The 27040-nt window shown below is 40.6% G+C and overlaps 1 protein-coding gene across 17 annotated transcripts in view; it reads right to left on the bottom strand.

Annotated features, from left to right (window-relative positions):
* Positions 1 to 27040, bottom strand: part of RBMS1 (RNA binding motif single stranded interacting protein 1) — a 213007-nt gene continuing 185967 nt past the window's right edge. For 4 of the 17 annotated variants that reach the window (XM_027130122.1, XM_027130129.1, XM_027130257.1 and 1 more), the window contains exons 6-15: positions 26091 to 26170; positions 14564 to 14679; positions 13667 to 13716; positions 13447 to 13540; positions 10920 to 10967; positions 9968 to 10018; positions 6114 to 6224; positions 5055 to 5168; positions 3637 to 3721; positions 1 to 2634 (exon numbers count right to left, since the gene is read on the bottom strand). In XM_027130122.1, the coding sequence (XP_026985923.1) occupies positions 3644 to 3721; positions 5055 to 5168; positions 6114 to 6224; positions 9968 to 10018; positions 10920 to 10967; positions 13447 to 13540; positions 13667 to 13716; positions 14564 to 14679; positions 26091 to 26170 (742 nt within the window). In that variant the 3' untranslated portion in view covers positions 1 to 2634; positions 3637 to 3643. The remainder of the gene's footprint in view (positions 2635 to 3636; positions 3722 to 5054; positions 5169 to 6113; positions 6225 to 9967; positions 10019 to 10919; positions 10968 to 13446; positions 13541 to 13666; positions 13717 to 14563; positions 14680 to 26090; positions 26171 to 27040) is intronic. The other 13 variants (XM_027130200.1, XM_027130210.1, XM_027130220.1 and 10 more) reach the window with 9 other exon arrangements.

Here is a 27040-nt window from a genome sequence, read left to right as displayed (position 1 = left end):
TAAAATTTCAGATGTTTTTTATTCAAAGGTTCTCAAAAGAAATAAAACAGAAAAAGCTAACAATCTGATCAAATGTACAGTTCAAAAATGTCTTTTTGGCGTTTAACAACAAGTCCTAGGAAAGAAAACTACAGAGTTATCTTGAACCGGACAAATAAGTTACCACTGGCAAGTTTGTGGCACTAGTAAAACAAAAATAAAAAATTAACTCTCTTGATCATATAGATATCTCTATGAAAATCTTTTTTTTTCAATCTGTACAAAAGGTCTTTCTTCATAAATTAATTTTTTTTATAATTTAATGGCTGTCTACTATGTGATGTTTAACTGGTTTTTTTTCTTTTTTTATGTACAGAGGTTATGTTTCCCAAATCTTACCCAGACGAGTATGGCACTTAGTTCAGACACTTCTAGCAGCAGATTTCCCCTCCCCTCTGAGTTATCAAATTTCTGTCTTAACTAATGCAAAAATATCAAGTAGTGAGAGACCCAGGTTTACAATGTACTAGGTACAAAGAGGGTGCTGCGTTCAGTCTGGACTTTCACAAAGCAGTAATATTCCAGGGAGCATAGAACCAATAATACCACAACTTTAAAAAAGGAAACAAAAACAAAAACAAAAACACACTTCTCTTATGACTATGTAATTTCACTAGAATCTACACTTCTCAGAGCAGCAAGGACTTTTGAAACTATGAAATATCACTGACATCTATAATCAAACACAAGCATAAATTTTAAGAACTAAAAAATACTCGAAAGAAATAACTGCTTAGGCCTAGCTCCTGAGCTAGGAAGGATTTGGTCTGTGGAAACAGGGAGGGCCAGCAACCTGTCCCAGCACAAAAGAAAATAGACTCTGAGGTAGATAACTGATCACACACAGTTGACCAGACAAGTACACAGTTTTGGAAGACAACTTAATTTACCATTGCTTTTCAAACGTATGCAATTGTCTTAATAAAAGAGCTTTAATAACAGTGAATTATCTTATATGTACTAAAGTAGAAATAACTGTGTATTTATGAATCAGGAATTTCATAGTTTCAAAATTGGTTTTTCTTTACACTTAACACTTGTAGTGATGATGTAAAGTGTGGCACTGCTTGGATCCAAATCTTCCTTCATGCTTTTTTGTTTGTTTGTGTGTGTCCATACGTCAATTAAAATTATAAAACCTAAATCCAAAGGTACAAAAAAGGCACATTCTCCTAACCGCAAACTGGTCCGGCAAAAATAAAGAGCACAGAAGATGTGATGCTGAGACAAGCTGGAGCTACTGGTTACTGGCTCTTCGGTCTTTGGTGAAGTTACCTTTAAAAGTGCCAAGTAATTTTTGTTTCTCAAATTTACGTGATAGAGAGAGCTAGTAGCCAATTGTTTCGCTTCTATTCATATCTCAGCTTATGTTTGAAGATAAATCCTTACTTTTAACTTTTGCTATTTCGTTGCAATAGCAACATCTGTGGTTTTTTTCGGTTTGCCAGATCTCAGGCGTCATTCTCATTCTAAAGCACTATCGTTAGTATAAAGGAAGGACAAAACATTCGGTGACTCCCTCCCCTCCCCCCACCCCCTGCCCCTACGCTACCTACACTAAATCTAGAACATCAAGTTAGTTTTTTTTTTTTTCCTGAAAAAAGGCAAAAAAGACTTTACATTGCATCATACAGCAGATATCCTAAATCAGTCAAACTATCAGAGGAAACTCTTGGCGTACAGCCTTACAAACAATTTACCCTATTAAAAGTTCCCCAGTCAGAAAATGTGTTTCACACAAAACAGTTTTCCCTTCTTGCATTTCACTACCTTACACATTATGTGAAAAATCATTAAAAACACCTACTACATATTTAAAAAAGCCAAAATTTCAGCAACTTTTATTGACTACCTTTTAAAAGCCCTATGCTGCTGTTTAACAAGGCATAATAGACCAGCCCATTTGGTCAAAGCATTCTACATCATTAGTTTGAACTAACTTTTACTGAAACAGCTACAGCATCAAAAGAGTTAAGGCAAATTGGAATTCATAGAAAAGGATAAGACACTTCACACTACGTGGAAAGGAAAACGGAAAGCTAAGAAAAGAGACACTGGCTGCAACACTCACACTGCAAGCACAGAACACCAGGGGTGAAGTTGGACTATTTAAACATCAGAAAGCCCATTTCATACAGCTGAAAAAAACACAAACGAAAACACAAAATGAACAAAACCACAAGAATCCGGTCATGCACTTGGGTAAGTCTTCATGGTCTTTGTGCATACCCAGAGAATTGAAGTTTTCTTTTTCTTTTTTTTTTTTTCCTTTTTTCTTTTTTTTTTTTCTTTTTTTGCATCATAACATTTTATAAAAATTTTTTTTTTTTTTGTTGGTTTTTTTTTCTTTTTCTTTTTTTTTTTTTTTTTACTAAAATAAACCTGTTCAGGGGAACAGCTACTAGATGAATTTAAGGGTTTTATGCACCTTATAGAACTTATAGCAAAAATAGTTTTAGTTGATTTCATTATAAATAACGTTTTCAAGAACCTGTGCAAAACTGTCAATAATTTCCTAAAGCACAATTGATCAGAAAAATCCATGATTGTTCAGCCTTCACAACCTTCTTCATTTAAGCACACCCTTCTGTACATCTGGAAGAGAAAAAAAAAATGCTTTTGTACATTTGGTGTAATATACCAGAGATTTGTCATTTCTTTCTTGTTTTAAAGATACGTGTTTGAGAAAGGCTCTGCTCATCGCTGGTGGTAGGCCAGTAAATGCAAACTCTGGAACTGAGGTCACTTTTTATGCCCCGAGTCCACCTTTCAAATCTGGGACCTGCAACATACTTCACAAGAGCAATCCAGAAACCCAGGTGTTGTAAGTTCCACAGAGCTGTTTTACTGCAATCTGCATGGCAGAGTGACTAGTTTTGAGATCCGTGGTCCAAGTGGGAGCTGGGAGAGCAATCTCTCAATCTAAGGATAGTTGTATTAGATTCATAGTCAAGATACTGCTTGTATCTTGTAATGCTAGATTAAGCAAAATCTTATGCTATATTTCCTTTAGTTTGTGAGCATTAAAACAATATATATATATTACATATTATATATATATATATAAAATATAATATAAAAAAAAATAAATGTATTGTAGGACAAATTTGGTACCTGGCATTGTCTGATTATGTTACCAATCTTTTGGCAGGGGGTGGGTAGGGAGGAAGAGAGTATAAATATACATTTGACTTCAGCATAAGGCACTGTTATTTTTGGACAGAATACTCATCTACAAATCCACAAAATCACTGATTTTTTTTTTTTTTTGGTAGTACGCGGGCCTCTGACTGTTGTGGCCTCTCCCGTTACGGAGCACAGGCCATGCAGGCCCAGCCGCTCTGCGGCATGTGGGATCCTCCTGGACCGGGGCACGAACCCGGGTCCCCTGCATCGGCAGGCGGACTCTCAACCACTGCGCCACCAGGGAAGCCCCAAATCACTGATTTTAACATTCCAGTAACATTGGATTCCCTGGCCATGACTGAAGCAGTGTGGTGTGACCAGACCTGAGTTGTTTAAAGTACCATTTTGATACAAGAATCATAGACTTTTCTTGACTTGAGCCCTATAGTGATGGAGACCTTTCTCTCATACCTCACAGTTACTTATTGGGTTGAAAGGTATATGGAGAATGGTCATTAGACGTCTCTACAGCCACCTGCTGCTGACCACTCGCCTCCTACAACAAAGCAGAACAGATGAGACATGTGAGCAAAGAAATCCAAACTCTGTTACCCAGGTTGGACTGAGTCCCACATCTTAAAAACAAGCACTCCTTAAAAGTGATTTTCTTAACGTCATATAGAGCCTTCAAAGTTAATTATTTCCCTAAGAAGTTAAAATGTCTGATAGACCCAAAGAACCTCCTTTAATTTTTATGAGTTGCCTCTTCATATCAAGCTGCAATTTACCAAACAAATCTCTTCCCCTTTGGGGGCTAGATGTGACTTGGAATTCAGTATTTTCAGATTTTAGAATCTGAAACATGGTATGCATACGCTGTATATCAGAGACTATATACCCAGTGGGGTCTAGGGCTGTACCTCATAATCAAACACATGAATAGGTCTGTGCTGAAAGGTATGAATATGCAGTGTAAATGGGGTAAAGATCTTGTCTTACATCAGTTCAGCTTGGGTTCTGTCACAGGTCAGGTATTTTGCTAAAGTAGTTACAAGGAAAATTTTTCGTTTCAGATTTGTTTGTTCCAGCATTGCAGATAAGGGGTTCTGGTAACTGTGGCTATCATTAACTGCACAAATTTCAATCATTTAGAAGCAAACAAAACACATCCCACCTCCCCTGTAATCCAGCCACAGTCCTGGGGTTGTTTCTGGAATTGGAACCTATGGGATCTGCCTAGCAGGGGGGGATCCACTGGGTTGATGAATTTCCTTGGAATTTCAAGGGTACTTTGCAGGAAAACACTATGCTTTCTGCCCAACTTGAATTCAAATGTCAGACTTCTTCCATATCAATATCATAACAGTATCTTCCATAACAAGAACTAAGAGTTATTTAGCTCTACTAAGTCTCTATAAAAACAGGTATGGTGTGTTCCTCATCCCTGTTACAGTTCTGAAACATTTTTTTTCAAGTATCTTAGTGATAACAAGTTAATTTTTGTAATTATTATTACTGATATAATCTTTGATACTAGTATTGCAAATTCCAGCTTTATCAAGAACCTGTGTTTTAATTTGCCTGTAAGCGTCATTTTACAGGAGATAAGAACCTGTGTTTTAATTTGCCTGTAAGCGTCATTTTACAGGAGACAAGATAGAACTTTGAAGGGGTATGAAATGTGCTACAAGCCTAGAAAATATCAGTATTTCTGGGAGTCTTGGGGGTGTGGCTTGGATGCTGTTTACTAACTTGTATGCAGAGAATATTTCATAGTTGAAAACAACTCTAGGCATAGACTCCCTCTCAACTCGATTCTTTATGCAAATGTTTGACTTTCGATTGATTCTTCTTTGAGTTCTATTTAACCCATTTCTGAAATTACTCACTGCCAGAACGGCCACTGGACAGTCTATACCAACCTCCACAGGAACCGCCGGCGTCTGCACGTGGGTATACTGTGGCAGGTAGGCCCCCTGCACAGCTGACGTGGCAGGCATGTACTGGAAAGAAGAATACAGTCAGCATGGCCAACGACGAGCCATGGGTGATGGTCACTACAGTTTCTCGTCCTCGGTAATTCAGCATCACTAACGTGCTATTTTATTCAAGAAGGTCTCTCCCTCAAAGGACCTCATGAGTTTCCAGCAGCCCCTTGAACCAGTATCTAGAATTGTTTCTTGGGGCTTCTTGGAGCCCCAAGAAGTAAATGACTTATTACATCTTTAGCAGGTCACTGAAAAATGGGAAATGGACCCTTGCTTTCCTGATGCCGACAGCCATCCTTCTCTGAAGGCAGGAGAGGTTTCTCACTGGATGTGTGTGGCCCTGGCTTAGCCTTTACAAGCTGCTTCTGCTGGCTGGGAATGTAAGCCAGGAAAATACTACCCTTTGTTCTTTTAAGCTACCATAGATATGGTCTCAGTTAAAAGCCTTTGGCCATCTGACCATCTAAACACTACACATATCAACCCTGGAAGTGAATCTGGGATTGGTTCAACCCCAATTCCCAACTGAGTCCCTGGATTTGAGGAAATAAGTCAATACTAAGATTGTGATTCAGTGCCCCCAAAATCCATACAAGAAGAAATAAGTGAGTAAAAATTCCCTGCCTTGACTACCATTAATCACCTTCATCTTTTGCTTCATGAGACCAGGTCTGCCAGTGTGAATGAACGATATTAGTCATTAGGGCTAGAAGTGGTCTTGTATGGATACTATATTCTGATAAAGGAGAGATAGACAGATACCCAGAGGACAGACTTTTAGTTCATCAATTAATCAAGAAATATCTGAGTACTTACTATGTGAAAGGCAATGTGGGAGAAGAGAGGGGATCAGACATAATCTCTGACATTACAGAATCTATAATTGATAAGGAAGACACAGGCTGCATTAATTTACCCTCCTCTGTTTGCTGAGACACATGATATTAATTTGCCACCTACTGTTCCGGTGCTGCCTAGTGACAGGTGACTCATCTGCTGGGCCAGAGGGCTGATCATAGATGCGGGCTGTAGTGACATGGTGTGCTCCATTGAGGGAGTTAACACGGCACCCTGGGGAGTCGGAGACAGAGGAAGTGAGACAAACTTAGGGAGGGAGTGCAGATTCTGGAACAACCTTTTGCAAAGGAAATGCCTTAGTTTACTGAGGAACATGAAGCTAAAATAACCTCCCCTCAAACTTGCAAATGGTGTCATGATTTCTTATAAATGGTCTAGATTGTGTTTCCTGAGACTTTTTAAAAGAGCACCCACTTCACAGAAATCCTTCTATTAAATACCTCTCCCTTTACTTTCACTTAACTGTAAAGCAAGCTAGTCCACAGGAGAACTATGGGGTGTGACAGGAAACGCAAACTACTTTTGGCTGGCCAAGGTTACAAAATGCTTAATTTTTTTTTTAAAGTAAATGACAGTTGATGTTTCATGCAGCCACAAAACAATATACTATATTGAATATTATAAATACAGTGTTGTGTTCAAAAATGTTAAAAAAATAGTCATTTGATTCAAGGTTCAGGCTGCTGGTATCAAGATCACATTCTTCATTCACTCAGTGTTTCTCAGAACTTTCAACTGCAATTTGGTGCCAGGGGAGGGAAGCAGATTCAGATATGGTTAATAATCCAATTTTAGAATCTTTGATTTCACTTGAAAAAATTCTGGTCATCAAAACTAAAATTAAATATAGTTAAAAACAGAGAGGAGGGGTGAAAAAAATCACCTGTATAACCCAGCCTGTCTCTAATACACAGCTGTTAGCATGGTCAGGGTAGCACTGTCCAGACTCTGGCCTCTGCATGTTTTTACAGAGTTGCAACCAGGGCACATGAACTATTTCATATCCTGGGTTTTGCTTCTATTTATTTATTTATTTAATTTATTTCTGGTTGCGTTGGGTCTTCGTTGCTGCACACGGGCTTTCTCTACTTGTGGTGAGCGGGGGCTACTCTTCCGTTGTGGTGCGCAGGTTTCTCATTGCAGTGCGCAGGTTTCTCATTGCAGTGGCTTCCCTTGTACAGCATGGGCTCTAGGCACGCGGGCTCAGTAGTTGTGGCTCGCAGGCTCTAGAGCACAGGCTCAGTAGTTGCGGCGCATGGGCTTAGCTGCTCTGCGGCATGTGGGATCTTCCCGGACCAGGGCCTGAACCCGTGCACTGGCAGGTGGATTCTTTTTTGTTTTCCTTTTTAACTTAATTAATTTTATTTTTGGCTGTGTTGGGTCTTTGCTGCTGCACTCGGACTTCCTCTAGTTGCGGCGAGCGGGGGCTACTCTTTGTTGCAGCGCGTGGGCTTCTCACTGTGGTGGCTTCTCTTGCTGCGGAGCACAGGCTCTAGGCACATGGGCTTCAATAGTTGTGGCATACGGGCTCAGCAGTTGTGGCTCACGGGCTTAGTTCCTCGGCGGTATGTGGGATCTTCCTGGACCAGGGCTCGAACCCGTGTCCCCTGCACTGGCAGGCGGATTCTTAACCACTGTGCCACCAGGGAAGCCCCTGGGTTTTGCTTTTTAACTTAACATTCCATTACAAATATTTACCTTACTGCCTTACTGTCATTATCATCTTTTTTTTTTTTTTTTGCGGTACGCGGGCCTCTCACTGTTGTGGCCTCTCCCGTTGCGGAGCACAGGCTCCGGACACGCAGGCTCTGGACGCGCAGGCTCAGTGGCCATGGCCCATGGGCCGAGCTGCTCCACGGCATGTGGGATCTTCCCGGACCGGGGCACGAACCCATGTCCCCTGCATCGGCAGGCGGACTCTCAACCACTGCGCCACCAGGGAAGCCTATCATTTTTAATGATTACTTAATGGTACATTAATTGTGTATGAAGCTCAATTAGTTCTATTTCTGGATTTTTGCATTTTCTCTAATTTATCCAATTGTAATATTCTTATGGATTACAGCATTCCTCTCACTTTTGCTATCACCCGATTACCTGAGGATGCAATTATTCTGATACACCCTACAAATATTAATGTTTGGTTTTTGGTATCACTGTACCTGACTCATCCCTTAAATACACTGTTATTTACTGATAAATTGATACACAATTGAGGGCAAAGACTGGTGTGCAGGTGCGTTAATGCTGGTTGCAGGCAGTCTAAATCTGGGTGGGGAGAAGGAATGAATCCTAAGGTAGGAGCCTTCTGCACACACCACTACTGTCTCAAAGTTGTTCAACTCAGAGATGTGCCTGCCTCTGTCTCTAATAGTTGACCCCTCCCTCCCCCCACAAAGGATATGGATTCATGTCAGAAGTAGTTTGTTATTAATATATTTCCTAAGAAATTTTTTCCTTTAAAATTTTTAATGTGCATCATCAAAAAGTGTGTGGTGGGCTTCCCTGGTGGCGCAGTGGTTGAGGGTCCGCCTGCTGATGCAGGGGACACGGGTTCATGTCCCGGTCCGGGAGGATCCCCCATGCTGTGGAGCGGCTGTGCCCGTGAACCATGGCCGCTGAGCCTGTGCGTCCGGAGCCTGTGCTCCGCAACAGGAGAGGCCACAACAGTGAGAGTCCCGCGTACCGCAAAAAAAAAAAAAAAAGTGTGTGGTATCATGGAAATGACTCAAAAGCCCAGAATATGCAGAAGGAGCTTCCTGCTCCTCTCCCTCATTCATCTGTAGGAGCTACTGTACTAGGAAGCCCCCAAATGAAAAGTGAGCTGATTTCCAGCATTCTCCAATAGGACAGCACAGAGTACCCGGGACGCAGACTGCCACAGGCGTTTGTGTGGCTTTGTGGGTGTACGTGTGCAGATGTGTGTGTGTAGAAACACAGGTGTGTATGTTTATACAGACACACAACACACATACCTATATCATCAGAGAGCTCTTCTCCTGTGTCATCAACTAAACATGTTTTGTCTGCTTCTTCAAAGTCATCTCAGCAACTTCCTGTTCAGAATGTGTCCCTGTTCTGCTGTTTCACATGCCTGGTCTAACACTGCATAGTGTCCTCTTTAGGAAGTTGTCCTGAGAGAAATTCCTATCTCATTTTAAGGCCAAGAACAGTGTGATTTTCCTAAGCAACTGATCCGTTTTATAAGTACGGTGAACTGTATTGCTTATTAAGGTTCCCCTTTTGCACTGGTTACTAGAAAGCTTAGGCCAAATTTGTGGCCGCCTCATGGCAAGCATCTAGATTATTACATTAGGCATTCTTAGTCTCTTTTGTGATTTTGTTCTCCACCTTTATTTTTCAACTTTTAAACCTATGTTTTAATTCCACAAACTGGATTTTATGTATCTCTGAAAAATACACTAACTATACTACCTAATAAGGTGAAGTGTAACTCACTTAATTAAAAAAAATGTAATATATACATACGTACAACACATGCTCCTGTCACTAAAGAAATCACCTTTGTTATTCACCAAAGTCGGTGTTACTACTTTAGTTTTTTTTTATAATTTCCATGGAGAGGCTAACGCTAATGAAAAACTCTAGGTCAATTTTGAACACTTTATATTTGCATTAAACAGAATGTAAAAAATGAGAGCTATTTCATCCTAAGTATGGTTAAAAATTTAGCAATTTTAAAACTTTAAAATTTAAAAATTCAATCTCCTACGTTTAAATTCTCATGGATTGCGAACTTGACTTAAGGTCAACCACCGATTTATTTTAAGACAAGGTGAGTGAAAGTTTTATAATGAACTCATTCTCATATTTGATATTTAAAATCTCCCAAATCCTACACCATCTTTGGGCAAATGGTTTAAACCCAGAGAATGGTTTTTAACATATACATAGCTTACTTATAAACTACAAAGCCATTAAGATGAAAAACTTACGGGGTGCTGTAGGATATACGGTTGCGGTTGCATCCAAGAAGGGCTTTGCACCTGGAAAAGGAAGGATTTTGGAAGAAACATTGATTTCCATTAGAGTGCTACCTATTTCTCTAGAGCTCTTTTAATCATGTTAAGATCTACAGAAGGAAAATAAGGAAACAATACTATCAATGATTAAAAAGATTAAGATTAAGGCAGTTAGAGTTCTTGACAAACTGGTCACTCTGAATAGGATGAAATGATTATTTAAAACCAAGTTCCATTTGCCCACTCAAAAAGTATTTACTGGGTATCAAGCACCAAAGAGAAAGAGGAAGACATAGGTCCCACCCTCAAGAAATTTACTGTCTAAGCAAGGGAGATAAACAAGTAAACAACTCAAAGAAATAGTGAAAAGTATTACAATCAAGATATGAACGGTAGGTGCTTTAGGAATACAGAGGAATGAGAATTAATTCCAGCACATCTTATTAGAAACTAATCCTTAAAGTATGTGCTTATTTAAAGAGAATAATCAAATTCAACCCCCTTTTTATACCCAGGACATTAAATTTCAGAAATCTTGTCTGGCAGTCAACAATTTCTAGTTAGTGTGAAACATAAAAATCTGAAATCCAGATTTAGGAAATTAAACTTCAGTAACTAGATCCTGACAACTACAGTCAAAAGGGCATCTATACAGTAGACCCTCTGGATCAAGAAGTCTAAGACGTGAGAGTCAGGTTCTGTGGCAGGAAAGAAAGCATGTGTAGTCTCTGCCACCCCAGAGAAAGACTATCAGCCCGTTTCTTGATGCCCAGAGCTTTCCTGAGACTATGTGATTTCAAAATAAGTTTGCCTCTAATTCTTGAGAACAAACCCGTCCTGTATCTCATCTGCTACTGTTAACTTCAGAGGTTCTACAGAGAGGATATGGGGAAGAGTCATGGGGGAAGAATGTATTATGATTTACCTTGATAGCAGAGCCCCGATACTTGTTTTCTCTGGTTTCCTTTGCCACCTAAGGCAGACCAAAGTTAAGTGCTTCTGCCTTGTTAACATTTCAGTTATCTGGACTGCAGCCTTTCCCCAACGGGATATTGGTCGTTTCTTGCAGATGCCAATTTCTCAAATCCAATTGTATGAGCATATAGTGGTTTAGCAGAGAAAGGCTTGCTCCAACAGGAGTGCAAGGCCTTCACTGAATAAATCACGGGGAGGTGAGCAGCTCCCGTTATAGACCCCTATTTGGGCCAGATGCACCCATTTTGGGTATAATTCCAGTGGTCCTAATAATCTAATAGCTTATATCATCATGGGGTTAGGAAGCCATGACATCTAATACAATTTTCTTTCTTAAGCAACAAATATGCTGCTGTCAACTTCTATTCCTCAATTTTCCCTAACTATAAAATGGGAATAATAATTATGTTCTGTGAATTCTTTATCATTGGTTCTTTGTCCTCTTTTGGATCATGAATCCTTTTGAAAACCTGATGAAGGAAATAGACCTTTTCCCCCCAACTGACTGCACACATACAAGCAACGTTCTGCAAACAATTTAAGAGAATCACAGACCACTTAAAGCCCATTTGCTGACCCCGTTGGGTTCCTGAACTTATAGGGTTAAGAATCAGTCTAAAAGGTAATGGCACTGAGTGCCAGGCAATTGGAATGAATTTCCACATGTATTTTAGGGAAACACAGATTGCCTAGGAGAAGAAATCAGGCCTTTGTAATGAAAAGTTGTTTCCAGTTAAGTCTATCAAATCTATTAACAACCCTGGTCTCCTAATTTTTTTCTATTCTATGAAATAATTCTGTGGCCAAAATGCTCACTGCTTTTATACTAAAGAGAGAAAAAAAGGTGGTGAGGAGAAGCGTTCCTAGCTGTAAATATCTAGAGCTGCATACATTCAGATTAATATGCACAATCTTTCATTTGTCTGAGGATAAGCTTACTTGTCTCTATTTTTAGTGGTATACATAAAGAGGTTTCCAAGTTCAGATAGTTAAGAAAGAAGACTACTTTTCAACATCAGATATAGGAATTGTTAATTAGGGAAAATGCACTAGAGCAGATCTCATTGAATCTCATACAGGAAAGGAAAACAGAGAAATCTTAAGTTCAAAATCATTAAAAAGGCATTAAATGAGTGAGTGCTATGCCTAGCAAACTGAAGCACCAGCGTTAAGTAACTTAACAACCCAGAGAGATAAAAGGAAATGAGTGACGACTCAAAGAAAGGAAGTGAAAACCTAGAAGCTGAGGGAGGCTGTGAATGCTACTTTACAACTTCAGTTTTAGTGCATTTAATCTCTTCTCTTTATTATCCAGAGCTACTTTTATGCTTTTCGACAGAACCACCTTTATGATATTGCTTACATTGACCAATCCATTATTTTAAAAAAGCAGAATGGATATACTCTTACCAGCCAGTTAATCTTGGATGTAAAGGATGATAATAATAATCATAGCTAACATTTACTGAGTGCTAACGATATGCCAGGTACTGTGGTGAGCTCTCTACATAGATAATCTCATTTCGTTCTTATCATAAGCCTATGAGACAGAAACTATTATTATCCCCATTTTAAAGATGAGGAAACTGAGGCTTACAGAAGTGAAATAACACAGTTATTATTGTTGTCCCCTACCCCCAGAAACCAGGGCTCCAATAACTAACTCAATTATTTTAAAAACAAGAATACACAGAAGTTTAGTTTAGTCACACAGGATCTCAACAGTCAACAAAAGTGTATTCCCATGTCTGTAACTGACTCCGTTAGAGTGCCCCTGTCTGGGCCAAGGCGGCAACCCTGTGAGAGGCACTCTGATACGGGAGGACAAGTACATGTGCACCACCATGGGGTTCATGGAGAACAGGAGCTACCCCTGCAATAAAACCAAATCAACACGACAATAAGGTGCTTAATGAGATCTTGGTTCTAAGTTGGGAGTTTAGGGTAAAGCCTCTTCACAAAATAACATAAACAGGGAGTCACCTCTCTCTTTTGGCCTCAAATCTCACTCCATTGCTCATTTCATGTTACCTAACAGAGACACGTCTTTATTTATTAACATGTTTACTTGCTCTTTTGTTGGTTCCTGCTGACAAATTAACGAAGGCAAGGGTGCACACCTAGTCTGTATTTTACCTAACAGCAATTCTCTTTCTGTTTCAATTTCTGGGACACATGGTGTCCAGCAGCAGGGCCTGTTGTGGAGGAAGTATTTGGGTTCACCCAATTCTAAAATGCTATCGTTTCAAGGAGTGACAACTGACAACCATTTCCCCTCGTTGCACATTCTCCTAAACATAAAAGTAAATCACTCTGTCAAGTAAAAAGCAGCTGATTCTAAATTGGGTATCCAAGCTGCATAACATTTGACTTAAAATTTCATTATAAATGTTCAAAATTTTAAGACACATAAAAATGTAGCAGTGATTCAAGGTCGGCAAGTTGTCGTACTCTTGATGAATCCTAAAGGTACAAACCTGGTAGGCAGATACAGGAGATGCAATATAGGGTGTAATAGAAGTTTGAGTGATCATTCGGTTGGTAGCAATACTGTATGGTGAAGGATAAAATCTAGAACAAACACAAAAGGCTTTATTAAGTAATCCTTTAAATAGAATCATTCACGGAACAAACATCTGATATTTTCCACTTTCACATTTTCCCTCTAGCCATTATGTATTTATCTTAATGACATACCCGTTCTGTATAGCAGCCGTGGTTGGGTCATAAGTAAGTGTCATTCCAGCCTATGGGAAAGAAAAAGAAACATTCATCTGCAAAGGCACAAATTAAAAATTCCATTTCTCAGAGTCATGGCAACATAAAACAGTGATAGTTTAGTAGTATTTGATAAAATTGAGAGCTTCCGTTAGACAGATGTAATTATAAACTCAACACGAGAATTAAGCTGTAGATCGGCACTGTCCCATATGGTAGCTGTTATATTTAAAATTAAATGAAAAGTTGAGTCCCTCTGCCATACAAGCTACATTCCAAGTGCTCAAATAAATAGCCTTAAGTGGCAAGTGATCATCACTGGACAGTATAGGTTCTAGAACATTTCTACTGGACAGCACTTCCCCATTCTTGAACCAGTATGTTACTTAAAAAACCAAAAAGAACAATCCATTTACGATAAATATGGGGGAATGATGGGCCAACATTTTTATTAAGAAATTGAGCTTTTTTTCCTAAAGACCATTATTATTAGGCAAAAAATCCTCAATGACAAATATACTGTTTATTTTAATAATATTTCAAGTAATTTCTGAATAATTTAAAACGTAAACCTAAGAAACCATGACATTAGAGGAAAAAAACACTCGTGCATTTCTTACAGCAATTTAAAATGCTCTTTTACTTTTTAAGTAGCTAACTGGTAAACACAGCTGCTTCCACCATCTATGTGTCCATTGGGAGAATCACCACTCTTAGCACGGTATCCACCGGGAAGAGTTTTATGTGACATTATAAAGTTTTAATCCTGGCCCCTATTCTAGAAGCGTGGCAGCCAAGTCAAGATGCTGCTTGTGTAACCATCCACGTAGCTTTCATGATCATACACCCCCACGGAAGTTTCAAGAGAGGACTTACAAGTCTCACCTCTCCTTCTCTATGCCACGGTCGTCCATTAGGGATGTATTTGTTTGGGTTCTGTCTCTTCTTCTGTCCTCCATCCGCAAACTTACACAATAAAGGTTCTGTAGGAGCTGAGTAAACAGGGAAAAATAACAGGAAACCAAAATGTTACATGTGTACGAGTGACAAAACGTAACTGAATTTCTTTTGTTTTTTTTTTAAATATACGTGTGTGTGTGTGTGTGTTTATTTTTGGCTGCGCTGGGTCTTCATTGCTGTGTGCAGGCTTTCTCTAGTTGTGGCGAGTGCCGCGGTGCACAGGCTTCTCATTGCGGTGGCTTCTCTCGTTGCAGAGCACAGGCTCTGGGGCACGCGGGCTCAGTAGCTGTGGCTTGCGGGCTCTAGACCGCAGGCTCAGTAGTTGTGGCACACGGGCTTAGTTGCTCCGCGGCATGTGGGATCTTCCCGGACCAGGGCTCGAACCTATGTCCCCTGCATTGGCAGGCGGATTCTTAACCACTGCGCCACCAGGAAGTCCCTGAATTTCTTTTTTAATAGGAGCAGTGTTGGTGCTCTAAGGGAATGGATAGAATACTTCAAGGCAAAAGTTTACTCAGACCCTTAGGAGATGATCCACTGGTGAAAAATACTGTACAGAAAATATATTAGTTATGGTGTTCAAACCAGAACGTAATGAAACATTTCAAGAGCTATTTTGAGGAAGCAAAGGCATTTTTGGATTCACTTCTGTACTTCTTTAGGTGCAGATACTCTTCTTTTCACTCTGGGCCCTCTCTAATTCCATTTCAGTAAATCTTCAAATGTGAACAGGATTGTGTCACCCACCCCTCCGCCACTTAAAAATGCTCCCATAGCTTTCCATTACGATTCCTCAGAGCAGTCTTCACTTCCTCCAGTAGAAAACAAGCCCCCCTTTATACTGCTCACACTGTATTTTTATTCAGAGCATTTATCACACTTTGTGAGTGTGGCTACTTGTTTGGTGTCTGTTTCCCCTCTAGAGTGGAAGCTCCGTGGGAGCAGTGGCTTCTGTTCATCCCTGTTATTCCCAGTGCCCAAGTAAGTGTCTGGCGTGTTGCAGGCGCTCTCTACATCTTGGCTGAATCAATGAATGAATACAAATAGGTCTTATTTGTTTATTTTGGGGATACAACATGGAAGACAGCTGTTGTGAGAAAGCTGAAAACACCTGCCCACCCTATCTAAAGCTTTTTCTGGGCCTTTAATCATCCCACTTGGTGTTGCTTTACTATGCATCTGCCTCAAAAAAATGATCCCAAGAAACTAACAAAGAAAACCAAAAGATGTGTAAGGTGCACAGACTCCCTTACCAGGGATACATATTCATTAGTTAAAATAAGAAAAGAAAAGAAAAGAAAAGGCGATGACATAGTAGGCCACCCATGACTTTTGCTTTTTTTAAAAAAATTTTTCTTGAATGAAAATAGCAGTGTATTCCTCAAAGCTGTGCTTGTTTCTGTATGTTTCTAGTTAATGTAATAAAGACAATCACACCTTCCTGTCTGACTCTCACATTCTGTCCTTTGTCTACTGTGGAACCATGATTACTACTTTCAAGTTCTGTTTCAAAGTTCAATAACCATGAAAAGAAAAATATTACTTGTGGAAAATTTATTCCTTTCTCCTTTGCCTCTTATTATCCTAATTCACCTCTTATTTTATATCACTATTACCCGCCCGCTAATGACAGGGTGGGAGCAACAGTGCCTCTCAATACTCCTCTGACGAAACACGAAATGCACCCAAAACCCAACTACAATTCCTCCTCGAGGCTGTCGGGGCCATGGTTTGGCACTCCTTTTTCCTCTCCCTGGTGTAAACCGCTCCAGAGGGACGGGCTGGCACGTGAGTTCTCTGAATGGCAGCTGTAGTACTACGGGTGCCAGGAGGTGAAAGCAAAACTGTCATGTGTCTGGTGAGATGCCCCGGGCTTCCCTTCTGACTCCTACACCTCCCCCACCCACCGATTTCCAGAACAAGGAACTTCCATTCTTCCATTTAAGGCAAACCGGGTGTGATGGAAGATGGACAGGGGCCAAATCCTACATTCCTAAACTACATTCTCTGTCTTTTCAAAAAAAAGATACTGACTTTTGGAAATTTCCACCTTCACTAACAATCACAGAAGGTAAAGTAAATGGATGCAGTGAAACAAGAGAGCCTTCTAACCCCTGAAGATGCTTTTAACTCTACAAGTGGGCCGTTCAGGGCCAGATGGAAATGAAGGCCGAGAGAAGACAGCATTCAAGTGGAAGGAAGGAGAATGCCTGTCTGCCGTGGCCGGGGATGCCTCATCCTTGACTTCTAAGGACAAACTGAGAACTTGGAAACAAGATCTCACTCTCCACCGACCTAGAAAGGTCCTTATGGCATCAAATGTTTTCTCCAATGATGTCTGAGGTTTTAGGAATCTGCCTCCCCATAACCTTGTGGAACAAGAGAGAGAGATTAAACTCTGTGGTGCTGACACTTTGTGGGGCTTCACTTTGGGGAACTGCTTCTATCTAGAGGCATTATAAAGATGAGCTCCTAGACTGAAATTCAAATAAAAAAAAAGTTTACTTGGCACAGCAAGTGATGCAAATGCACCATTTTCCTCTATTAGCAGAGAAAGGAGGCGACCAGGTCGGACTCATTCTGGAAGTTCACTGGGGCTGCCCAGGCAGGCGTGAATGGAAGCAGCTGGGTAGCCATCCCTGGCGAGTGCCAGGGCTGCACATTTGCTGAGAGGCCAAACAGGCCTTCCCTATCCGTGGGAAGGTGCTTCCAACACATTTTCATTCATCTACACTAAGCTCCGTCAAAGAAAAAGCAATTTCAGGCAACAATCAAGCCTGCTAAAAACGGTGTAATGAGGAGGTAAACATAAAGTGAGCGATGACATGTTTGCAAATATATCATTTAAAATGAAACAAATGGAACAGAATGTAGTTGAATCTTTCAAAAATGAATTACATTTGCTACATGATTTTGTGCTGTCATTAAGATATTTTCCTTCCTCTAAAACCAAAAAGGTTAAGTAGTTACAACAGTTTGTCTACTAGCAGGTGTCCTGTATCTTAGGAAAATTAATTTCTTATTTTAAAGAATTATAACCAGTAGAAATGACACAGTTTTTAGATGGCTGTTGGTTCCTTGCTTCTGGGGAACAGGAATACCCCACTATTCTGTGTGTGTGACGCAATATAAAATTCTAACAGCTTCTTCCCTCTATTACAATTTTCTCTGGTCTGTTTAGCAGTTGAAAGTTTTACTGAGTGCCTACTATGTGCCAGATATAGTCTGAAGAGCTAGGGATACAGGGGTGAATAAAACAGGGTCTTACTTCATAGTTCTTGCAGTCTAATGGGGACGAGAGCATCCCCAATCTTATAAGGCCATTTAGCCATTTATGGGACAGAGCACTGTTTACTGAAATGTTTGTTTTTAATAAGAATGCCAGCAGAAGTGAAACACTTCTGATACAGGAACAGCTATATTTCTTTTACACTGCCGCTCCTTGAACTTGGATGACATGAGACACAGCTTAATCCTAAGCATTCTTGATAACCTATTGATTACAAAGATGGTATCACGTGTGCGATGAAAGCAACTATGTGAAGATTTCTTTAAGACATTTACGTTACCATTAGACTGAGAAAGAGTCAGAGGACTTCAGTTAGATTTTTGAATCGAAAACCAAACTTACATACCCAGATCTGTGTCATGGCCCACTTATTTTTAAGTGAGCGCAAGATTGTTACAAAATGAGAGTTCCTTATTCGACTGGCATATGCTGCGGCTTACTCGACCAGGGAATAGTCTCTAGTTTGCATTTGGAGCCTAATATCCAGGGTTCCAGGTTAAAGACTGGGAGATGCTATGTGATGTCAGCTTTTCCTACAGAACAGATCCCTCAGGTGGCCTCCTTGATTGTTCTTTGTAGAAGGGAGGTATTGAGGAGGCCTGGCACGCAGAGAAGGACGTGCCCTGAATACTAGTAATATGAGTGTGATCAACAGGTAAGTTTGGGTATATTAACCTTAAAAAAAAAAATTAGTTTCTAACCATCAACCTATATCCTCTATATGGTAGTTTTCTAGATTAGTAACTCTTCACCTTATTGAGCAAAACAATAATTGCAAAGAGTTCTAACAAAAACATTTATGATATAATGTTTCATAAAATTACCCCTTACTGATTGATTCTGCCAAATATGCAAAGTATTCTAGGCTGAATTTCCCTTAATGAATCAGGATCTTTGGGGTTTGTAAAGGGTGTGCCTCAGATGCCTTGTGAAATCTCTCAGGTCAGATTCTCGTCCTTACTCGCCAAGACAGAGAAGTTATTTTCTTGTTCATCAGAACCAACAAGAACATGTACCTCCAGAAGCTTAACTACTGTGGTAGAGCCTTCAGTAGGCAGTGCCACGTGCAAGCACTGATCTGATATTTTGAGGGGGCATCTCTTAAGAGCCACCTAAGGTAACTGCATTACTGGATTCTCCAATGTGCCCTCGACAGGGACGATCTTTTACCAGTGCCTGATTGGTGGCACTAACAGTCCCTCCTAAGGGACTGTGAGCCATAGGGGTGATGCCCACAATGCCTCACTGCACATCCCTACCAAGGCGTGTCCCTACCCATCTTCTGAAGCTCAAACTCTACAGTAATTTGCGCTCAACTGTCTTCCCCAGACACCCCCGTGAAGCATCACTTCTAGAATGCCTGCTTTGACTAAGCACTGTAGTTCATGACTAGACCTCCCAGACATCCTCCCCACTTATCTAATCCAACCACTCAGAGGGCTATGAGTTCTTTGTATTTGTAACGAAGTGGAACTTTTCCTCACCAAGTTCTAACAGCTGGAGAAACTGCTACTCCCCAACTCCCATTTTTCTAGCTATGCAGTATTTTATCCCAGTCAACCGTCTCTAACACATAAACTGCCCTTGAGAGAAGCTTTTCTATCAGTTGTAGAAAAGTGGTCCACTCAGCAACCGTAATTAGCTTCCTTTCTGAAACTGTTGGCTACTTTCAAGACCCCTCAACTAAGGACATGCAAGAAACTATCCAGGGCTCTTTTAAAAATTTCAACCTAAGGATCTAATAAATACTCTCCCTTCTTTGTGTGCACGACATCATTTCCTGTTTCAGCCCCCTATTTGTTTCTAACCAAACCCTGCGGTCCTCTTACCACAGGGCAGAGCTCCGGCTTCTCTCTGCAGATGCCTACCCTCCCACGCCTGCTCTGTTAGGTTCTATCTCTCCTCCTTTCCTGACCCTGATAGAGTAGTTCCATCTCCCACTCAGCTCTACGTATCAGTAAAATAATGGTTAAACAACATTCAAGCCAGGTTAAATAGAAAACAAAAACGCAATACTTCCCCATCACTCCAACATAAATATTTTAATATTCTATATTTACTACTCTTCTAAGTTCACATTTTTCATTTTTGCAATGATAGGGCCTTTTCTTCTACCATTTACATTGTGGACCTTTCTCTACCTTGTTATAGAATTTTTTCTTTTCTTTAATGGTTACATAATGTTCTATTTGAAAAGGGATCATGTATAGTTTCTTTGTTCTTGTAACACCGTATGAACATCTGTGTGTGTTATCTTTTTTATCTCTTTGATTCCAGTGCCCACGCGATATTGGCAGTCAGATTCTATGGTGGTTAGAATACTGGCTCTAGATTAGTCTCCCTGGGTTTGAAATTTGGTTTTGCCATTTACTAGCTAGTGACTCCAGGCACGTCTCTGGTTTCATAATCTGGGAAATGGGGATAATAAGAGTACTTAAGATTGTACAAAAGATTGTTACAATTAACATACATAAACATACATAAAGTGCCTAGAACAGTTCAATGAATATTAGTTACTATTATTTTATCACTATGACAACAGGAGGAGCTCAAATTTTGAGCTATGGCCCCTCCTCTTACCTTTGACTTATCAAGATAAATTCTCGGGAGAGGAACTTCCGGTTCAGAAGTTATAAACATTTTTAGGGACTGGCCTGTTTTCCCTGGAATTTGATTCTGTGAGATTTAAGAGCTGGCTATAGTTGCTGCCTTGGCTTCACATAGAATAAAGAAATGTTCAAGCTGTAGTTAAGGATGAAGTTACTGGCAAATGCCTTTTAGAAAACTGTTTTCATAGTAACACCTACATCTTCCACCCAAGATCCTTATGCTTTTATAAAATCTTACTCCACTATTTATTGTTCCTCTCTGGCAGAACCTGAGAGTGGAAAGGTGTAAAACTGATTGGAAGGGGCCTGCTGTAGGCTGGGTGTGGTCCATGGTGGTAACAGCTGTCTGAAGGTAGCCTCCTCCTAAGCCTGGCAGGGCACTCAAAGGATCTTCAGCTAAAACAAACACTGGCACACTTCTAGTTGAGGTCCCTTGTCACTTTTTAAAAACCAGACTTCCCTCCTTGGTAGAGAATGAGTCGGAGTTTGGGATCTGCAAGACAGCCCTCACCCCACTGGCCTCCCAGGATGGTTCCAGCACTTTTGCTTTCATGGCAATGATTTACTCATAAGATTCCAGCCCTTGGCTGGAACATCTCAACAATACATGCATTCAGACTCTGCTCTACTGTACATACTGGGTGAGACAGACATGAACACATCACGATCCCAAAGGTATGATCACATTGTCTTAAAGGTCAGGAACATTCCACATGTATTTCTTTTGTCCTAGAGTTGCCAAACGTTTCTGTTTTTAACAGAGTTAATAATGCTTAAGCCAAACATTCGGGAAATGAAACGGGCAATAAAAACCCTTGAAAGAGTTCCAGGTTTTTTACTAGGTTTGTAACTTTTCCCCTAAACGTTACCTTTTCTGCCTCCTGGCATAGGACAAGGCCCTAATAATTTTACCTATACACAGAACGTTCCAGAATGTAAGAGCGGTTTTCAAGCCCTGCTGGGCATGTACCCAATCTGAAAAGTCAAAGTAACACATAAAGTAGATGTAAAACAAGCTGAGGTCTTTGGATGGAGCAGGCCAGCAGTCACATATGCACTTCACAACACGACAGAGCTCCTCCACGACACAGGCAAAGCTTTGGGCGATGTGGCAGAATGATGTCCGCACCATACTGGGCATCTCAAAGGCGCTCACATATCCAGTGAAAAGACACTTCTTTCTTTTCTTTAAAAACTCTCTGCCCTTAGCACACAAGGGCAGACTCCATTCACGTCATGGAGAGGTCCAGAAAGAGAGATGTGACCATACTGCTTCCTGCAGCACCGAATATACACGTGGCCTTTATCCACGGGGTGTGTGTGTCGTGCGCACCTCCCACAGAGGCAGAAACGACGGGTGCAGGGCAAGCAGCCCTAGGAGAGTTCCAGCTAACATGCCATGTGCATTAGTCTTCTTGGAGACTGTACTCTCTTCCAGGAAGGTACTGGAAGAATATTTTTCAGACAAATCCCTGAATCATGGCCATGAGTGATAGTGTTTTTGCCTTGGGCACGTCTCCTAATTTGGACGTCAGTTCTACCCATCTCTCGTTTCTAACGTTCACTGTGTGGGAAACCACCACCATCCTATTTCTCCATAATGGAATTTTTATCAAGCAAATGGGACGTACTTATTTTAAACCTCTGTGGAATTCACCTAGATTGTCTCACAAAGAAGTCATTGCTTCTTTTACCCTTGTTGGGGTCCTTCCAAGCAAATCTGACTTTCTGCAAACCAGCTAGCACTCGAAATCAAGGTAAATCCAAGCAAAGGACAATATTTCAACATTTTCAGGGAAAAATGAGAGACTGAGTGGGAGGAAGGACAGAAGGAACGGCCTTCTGAGCAACTTTTTTTTTTTTTTTAACACAAACTATGATGTACACTTGAAGAATCTGCCGTAAGATAAAGCCTTTTTGAAAATGTGGTAACATCAGACACAAAAGCACAAGATTTTTAAAAAGTGATTTCAGAAAGCAGATTGTATAAAAAATCGTGACGTGGTATAGTGGATCTTTACGGAACTCTAAACGTATACTACGTTATGCACCAGGCCCCAGGCCAGGGTGGGGTATGCCAGGCATGGGGGAAGCCAGCCACGTCACCCCGGTATGAAAAGAGTGTGTTGGCAGATGGATGGGTGGCATCTGAGAAGTGACAACTCACGTGCACAGCTGACCTCTCTGCTTTGCCATCTAGAGACTTTCTTAAGAGCGCCACGCGATGAGTTTACGTTCAGTTTACTGTTCGTCGCACTGTTCACGCGATGCGTTTTCTTTTCAGTCCTCAAAAGAAAGTGTCTTTTGGGGACTGTGTCTAATGTAGGTTTCCTTCCTATACTTGGCTCCAGTGTCGCAGGCAAATTGTCAGTCGTGCAAGAATCGGAGTACTCTGACACAAAACCATCCTGGATAATTCTGCTTATGCCCGCTAAACAACTTGCATCATTAAATAAACCATCCTCTGACTGTATTTATGAAATGTTACGTCTGCCTAGCAGTGAGCCTACATTATCTAAACAGTAAAGTGGAGGCCCATTCAATTTACCCTTGCCTGACAATATTTTTGTTTTTCATCTGGTTCTACTGACAATAATCATATGCATTCCACGGGGAAACCCATGTCACAGCAGCCATTCAGGTAATTGGAAGGGAGACAGCAGCATCTAATAAACAGACAGGTAGTCAAAGATAATTCTTGTATCGTGTGTACAAAAAAACAATCCAGAGAAGTTGAAAATGGTTTCAAATTCTGTTGTGGGTTCTCAAGTCCACTGGAGACTTGTTTTGGGGAAAGGCTGGGTTCACTGGAATAGCATGCTTCCCAATCCCGCATTGTACGTTTCAAGCTCTTGCCAAAAAGTAGCTCGACTTCACTTAAAGGCAAAAGCTATACAAAACGGCCATCAAAATAGCCACGATTCTTGTGATGAGCTCTATGTGAAAAATGCTCTTGGAAACCGCTTGGTGACTTCTGCTGGTATAGGGTGATGCACAGGTTTTTGGTGCCTACCACAAAATTAAAATAGAAAACACAGCCCTTCCCGCCAATATAAAACACAGCCCTTGCCGCTAAGGACATGCAGTCTAGTTGGGAACCAAGACTAAAACATGTGAGAGATCATCAAACATCAGAAAATGGCATAAAGTTAAGTCCTGGTTGTCTTCCCTGCCCGGATGCTCTCCATGGAGAAGGAACCCATCTGGTTCTTACGCTCGCTTTGACCCTTAGCACTACTTGGAAGAAACTATTCATCGCAAAGGTGCAGAGAATCCTACAATTATTTGCGTGTGGTTTGGAAAACAAGGTCTTTTTCTTCCTAGAATGGGTGTGACCAAGAGTCTTCAAACCTACTTCAAAGAAAACAGTTAAATGACACAACCATGAAGTCCTCTGGAGAAAAAAGGAAACTGTCCAACCTCAATTCGTGACACCCTGAGATCTATTTCATTCAGGGAGCCAGTAGATCTTATCTTTGATACAACATCAAAACAAATGTGTGCTGGGGTGTTTTTCCTTCTCGAAATCTCCTTGTTGCATGCAAGAATGAGCTGAGAAAGTAACGAGGTCACAGGTGGGTTGGGTGAGCAGCCCTTCGAAGGGACTTACGTAATACTCTGGGGTTCTGCCCATGCTGAGGATGGCATGGAAAGCGAGGAGAACACGGGGGGCAGCTGTGTGCAGGGGCCTTGGAAGGCCCCGCGGGGCAAGGCTGGCAGAAGCCTCCCACGTATGAAATTTCTCCCTTGTCTTTACTTGGTTGGAAGGTAAAAATATTCCCCTCTCGTTTCTTTTTTTTTTCTTTCAACTCAAGTGTTGTGGATGGAACAACAAAACTGACTTAAAAAACAGAAAAGGAAGCTCTTTCACAAGGCTGAGTTCCCTGGAAGAGCGTACGTCTAGACCTTGTATTTTATGCTCTAGCTCAAGCTCACATACAGCCATGCAAACTGTATGCTGTCAGATTTTGGTATTAAAGGATGCAGTTAGTCCGTGGTATCGCACACACTTATATACAGATTCTCTATGAAGTGAGACTCACCTGGATACAGAAAAGTAAAGTGGATCCCTAATCATAATCATCAGCCATCCAGTTAAAGATGGAACCTTGGAGCTACAGAAGAATAAATACTGAACGCTAGTTACACACGCACAAATGGAAACGTCTTCTAGTTTGTGGTCAGCCGCTTGCACGCTAGCTTGCAAATAGGTAGTGTTGTCTTGGTGAATAGTGAAGTGAAATTTATGCAAAACCAACAAACAGTTACTGGTGCTTGAACAGTACGGTTCAAGTACTGAGCTAGGCATGAACACAGAAAGATAAGAAAACAGCCTCTGCCTTCGAGGAGCTTAGTTTAGTGCACTGACACGTGTAAACATGTTAAATGCTGCCGTACAGGTGGGTGTCCTCAGGGCGCTATGCAGACAGTAACCCAATGGCAGCAGAGGAAGCTGTTGAAAGGGCAAGACAGGACAGCCTGATTAAAGGGAAGTGAAGTCATCTCCTTAGGATTGGGGTGTGGGAGCAGTTTAGGGAGAGGGCTGAGCAGGCTGGTGAAAACTGAGAATTGCTATCTAGGTAAGGGTGAGAGGCTGAGGGAGGACCAGTGATGCTGAGGGTCTGATCAAGCTGGAGCCCACTGTATTTCAGACCAGGTTTAGTGGGAGCTAGAGGGGCTGTAACGTTGGAATGAAAAGCTCCTGAGGTGCGGTGTTTTCTTGGTCAAGACAACACGGGGCAGAGCAACGGGAGGAAGTGGCCACAGAGGAGTGGATGGAGGGGCCACAGAAGTTGAGTCCAGGCACTGTAAGGGGGAGGGGTAACACATGCTGACATCTTCCAGAAAGAAGGCGCGAGCCAGGGGGGAAAGTACCACAGTCCTCAACGGATAGGACTGACAGGATATTTATTGAGGATGGTGATGAGGTGAGTTAGAGGATGGCTTCCTCATCCAAGGAGGAGTGGCTTCTGAATGCTCTGCAAGTCCCACACCTCCTTACCACTGGGTCTGCTTCCACTCATATGTGTGTGTGTGTGTATATATATATATATATATATATTTTTTTTTTTCCTAAGCTTACGTTTCATTTTTTTTTGAATTTTAAAAGAATTTTTTATTAGAGTATAGTTGCTTTACAATGCTGTGTTAGTGTCTGCTGTACAGAAAATTGTATTAGTTATACATATACATATATCTACTCTTTTTTAGATTCTCTTCCCATGAAGGTCATTACAGGGTATTGAGAAGAGTTCCCTGTGCTATAGAGTACGTCCTTACTAGTTATCTATTTTATATATAGTAGTGTGTATATGTCAGTCCCAGTCTCCCAATTTATGCCCCCTCCCACCCCGTAACCGTAAGTTTGTTTCTCTATGCTTCCATTCATATTTAAACAGTTGGGAGAAGTGAATTTTGAAGTCTTATTTGTAGATCCAAAGAAATAAATTTTAAAGAGCTAAATGAGGAGTTTTTTGTTCTTGATATAAGAGGCACCACATCCTAAACAAAAGACTACTGATACAATTTTAGACAAACAACATACCAGAAACTCCGGGTGGCGTCTTAATGAATTTTCCATTAAAATGACCAATAACGGCTTCGCACTTTTCTGTTGATTCCATCCTATTTATACATAAAAATAAAACACGTAAATAGTCAGAGATACCTTAGTTTGCATTTTGTCCTGTGCACATGAATACAATCCTATAGGTTTATTGGATACAAATGAAAACTAACAAAAATGTGAATGATAGGAAAAAGTGGGTTTATTCTATCTTTTATTTAACTGTTGTTTGTGTGCTTCCATAGTAAAATAAAAACTTGATAACCACACAGTACATTCAGAATCATAAAAGAAATAAATTATACAAAGAGTATTTAATACCAAGCATAGGAAATGTATAATTCTTTCCCACTTGTAGAAAAACTGATAATCAATACACAATAGCTTTGTTAGTCATGATAGTGAATTAAAAATAAAAATACCAGTTTAAAATACTAGTGTATTTAGTGCTGCTGGGATATTGGTCATTTTAAAGATGGTCTTTCCTTTTACATATTCAAAAAAATGACAGACTCAAAAGTCATGATAAGAACAGGTGTTAATCAGAGGATGTGTCTTACCAGTTTTTCTCATTAGCTTGAAGTTTAAAATTAAATTAGTGAAGTCAATTATGTACCTTCTTTGTCATCTTGGCTTTAGAGGAGGAATTAAAGGATGGAGCCTAACAACTTATTCCACATCTGCAGGTGGCTAAGAACGCCTGAGAAACCTTTCAGGGGAATTAAATCATTTTGATTTATTTTTCTTTAATGGAAAAAACACTGAATAATCTGCTCAAAATGCACTACACTCCTGGACTGCCCAGAAGAGTTGCACCTTGGTTTTAATGGGTGGTTTTTAATAGTTTTTAAAAGCAACAGAATTTAATTGGGTTCTATCTTTGGATACAGAAATGAAAGTCCTTGATCTGCTTTCAGAGGAACACCCAC

This window comes from Aethalodelphis obliquidens, unplaced genomic scaffold, assembly GCF_003676395.1.
Source record: "Aethalodelphis obliquidens isolate GAN/ISIS:26980383/991018 unplaced genomic scaffold, ASM367639v1 scaffold2, whole genome shotgun sequence".
NCBI classification, from domain to species: domain Eukaryota; kingdom Metazoa; phylum Chordata; class Mammalia; order Artiodactyla; family Delphinidae; genus Aethalodelphis; species Aethalodelphis obliquidens.
Note: the sequence above shows the minus strand (reverse complement) of the source record. Positions and strands in the feature narration are given on the sequence as shown.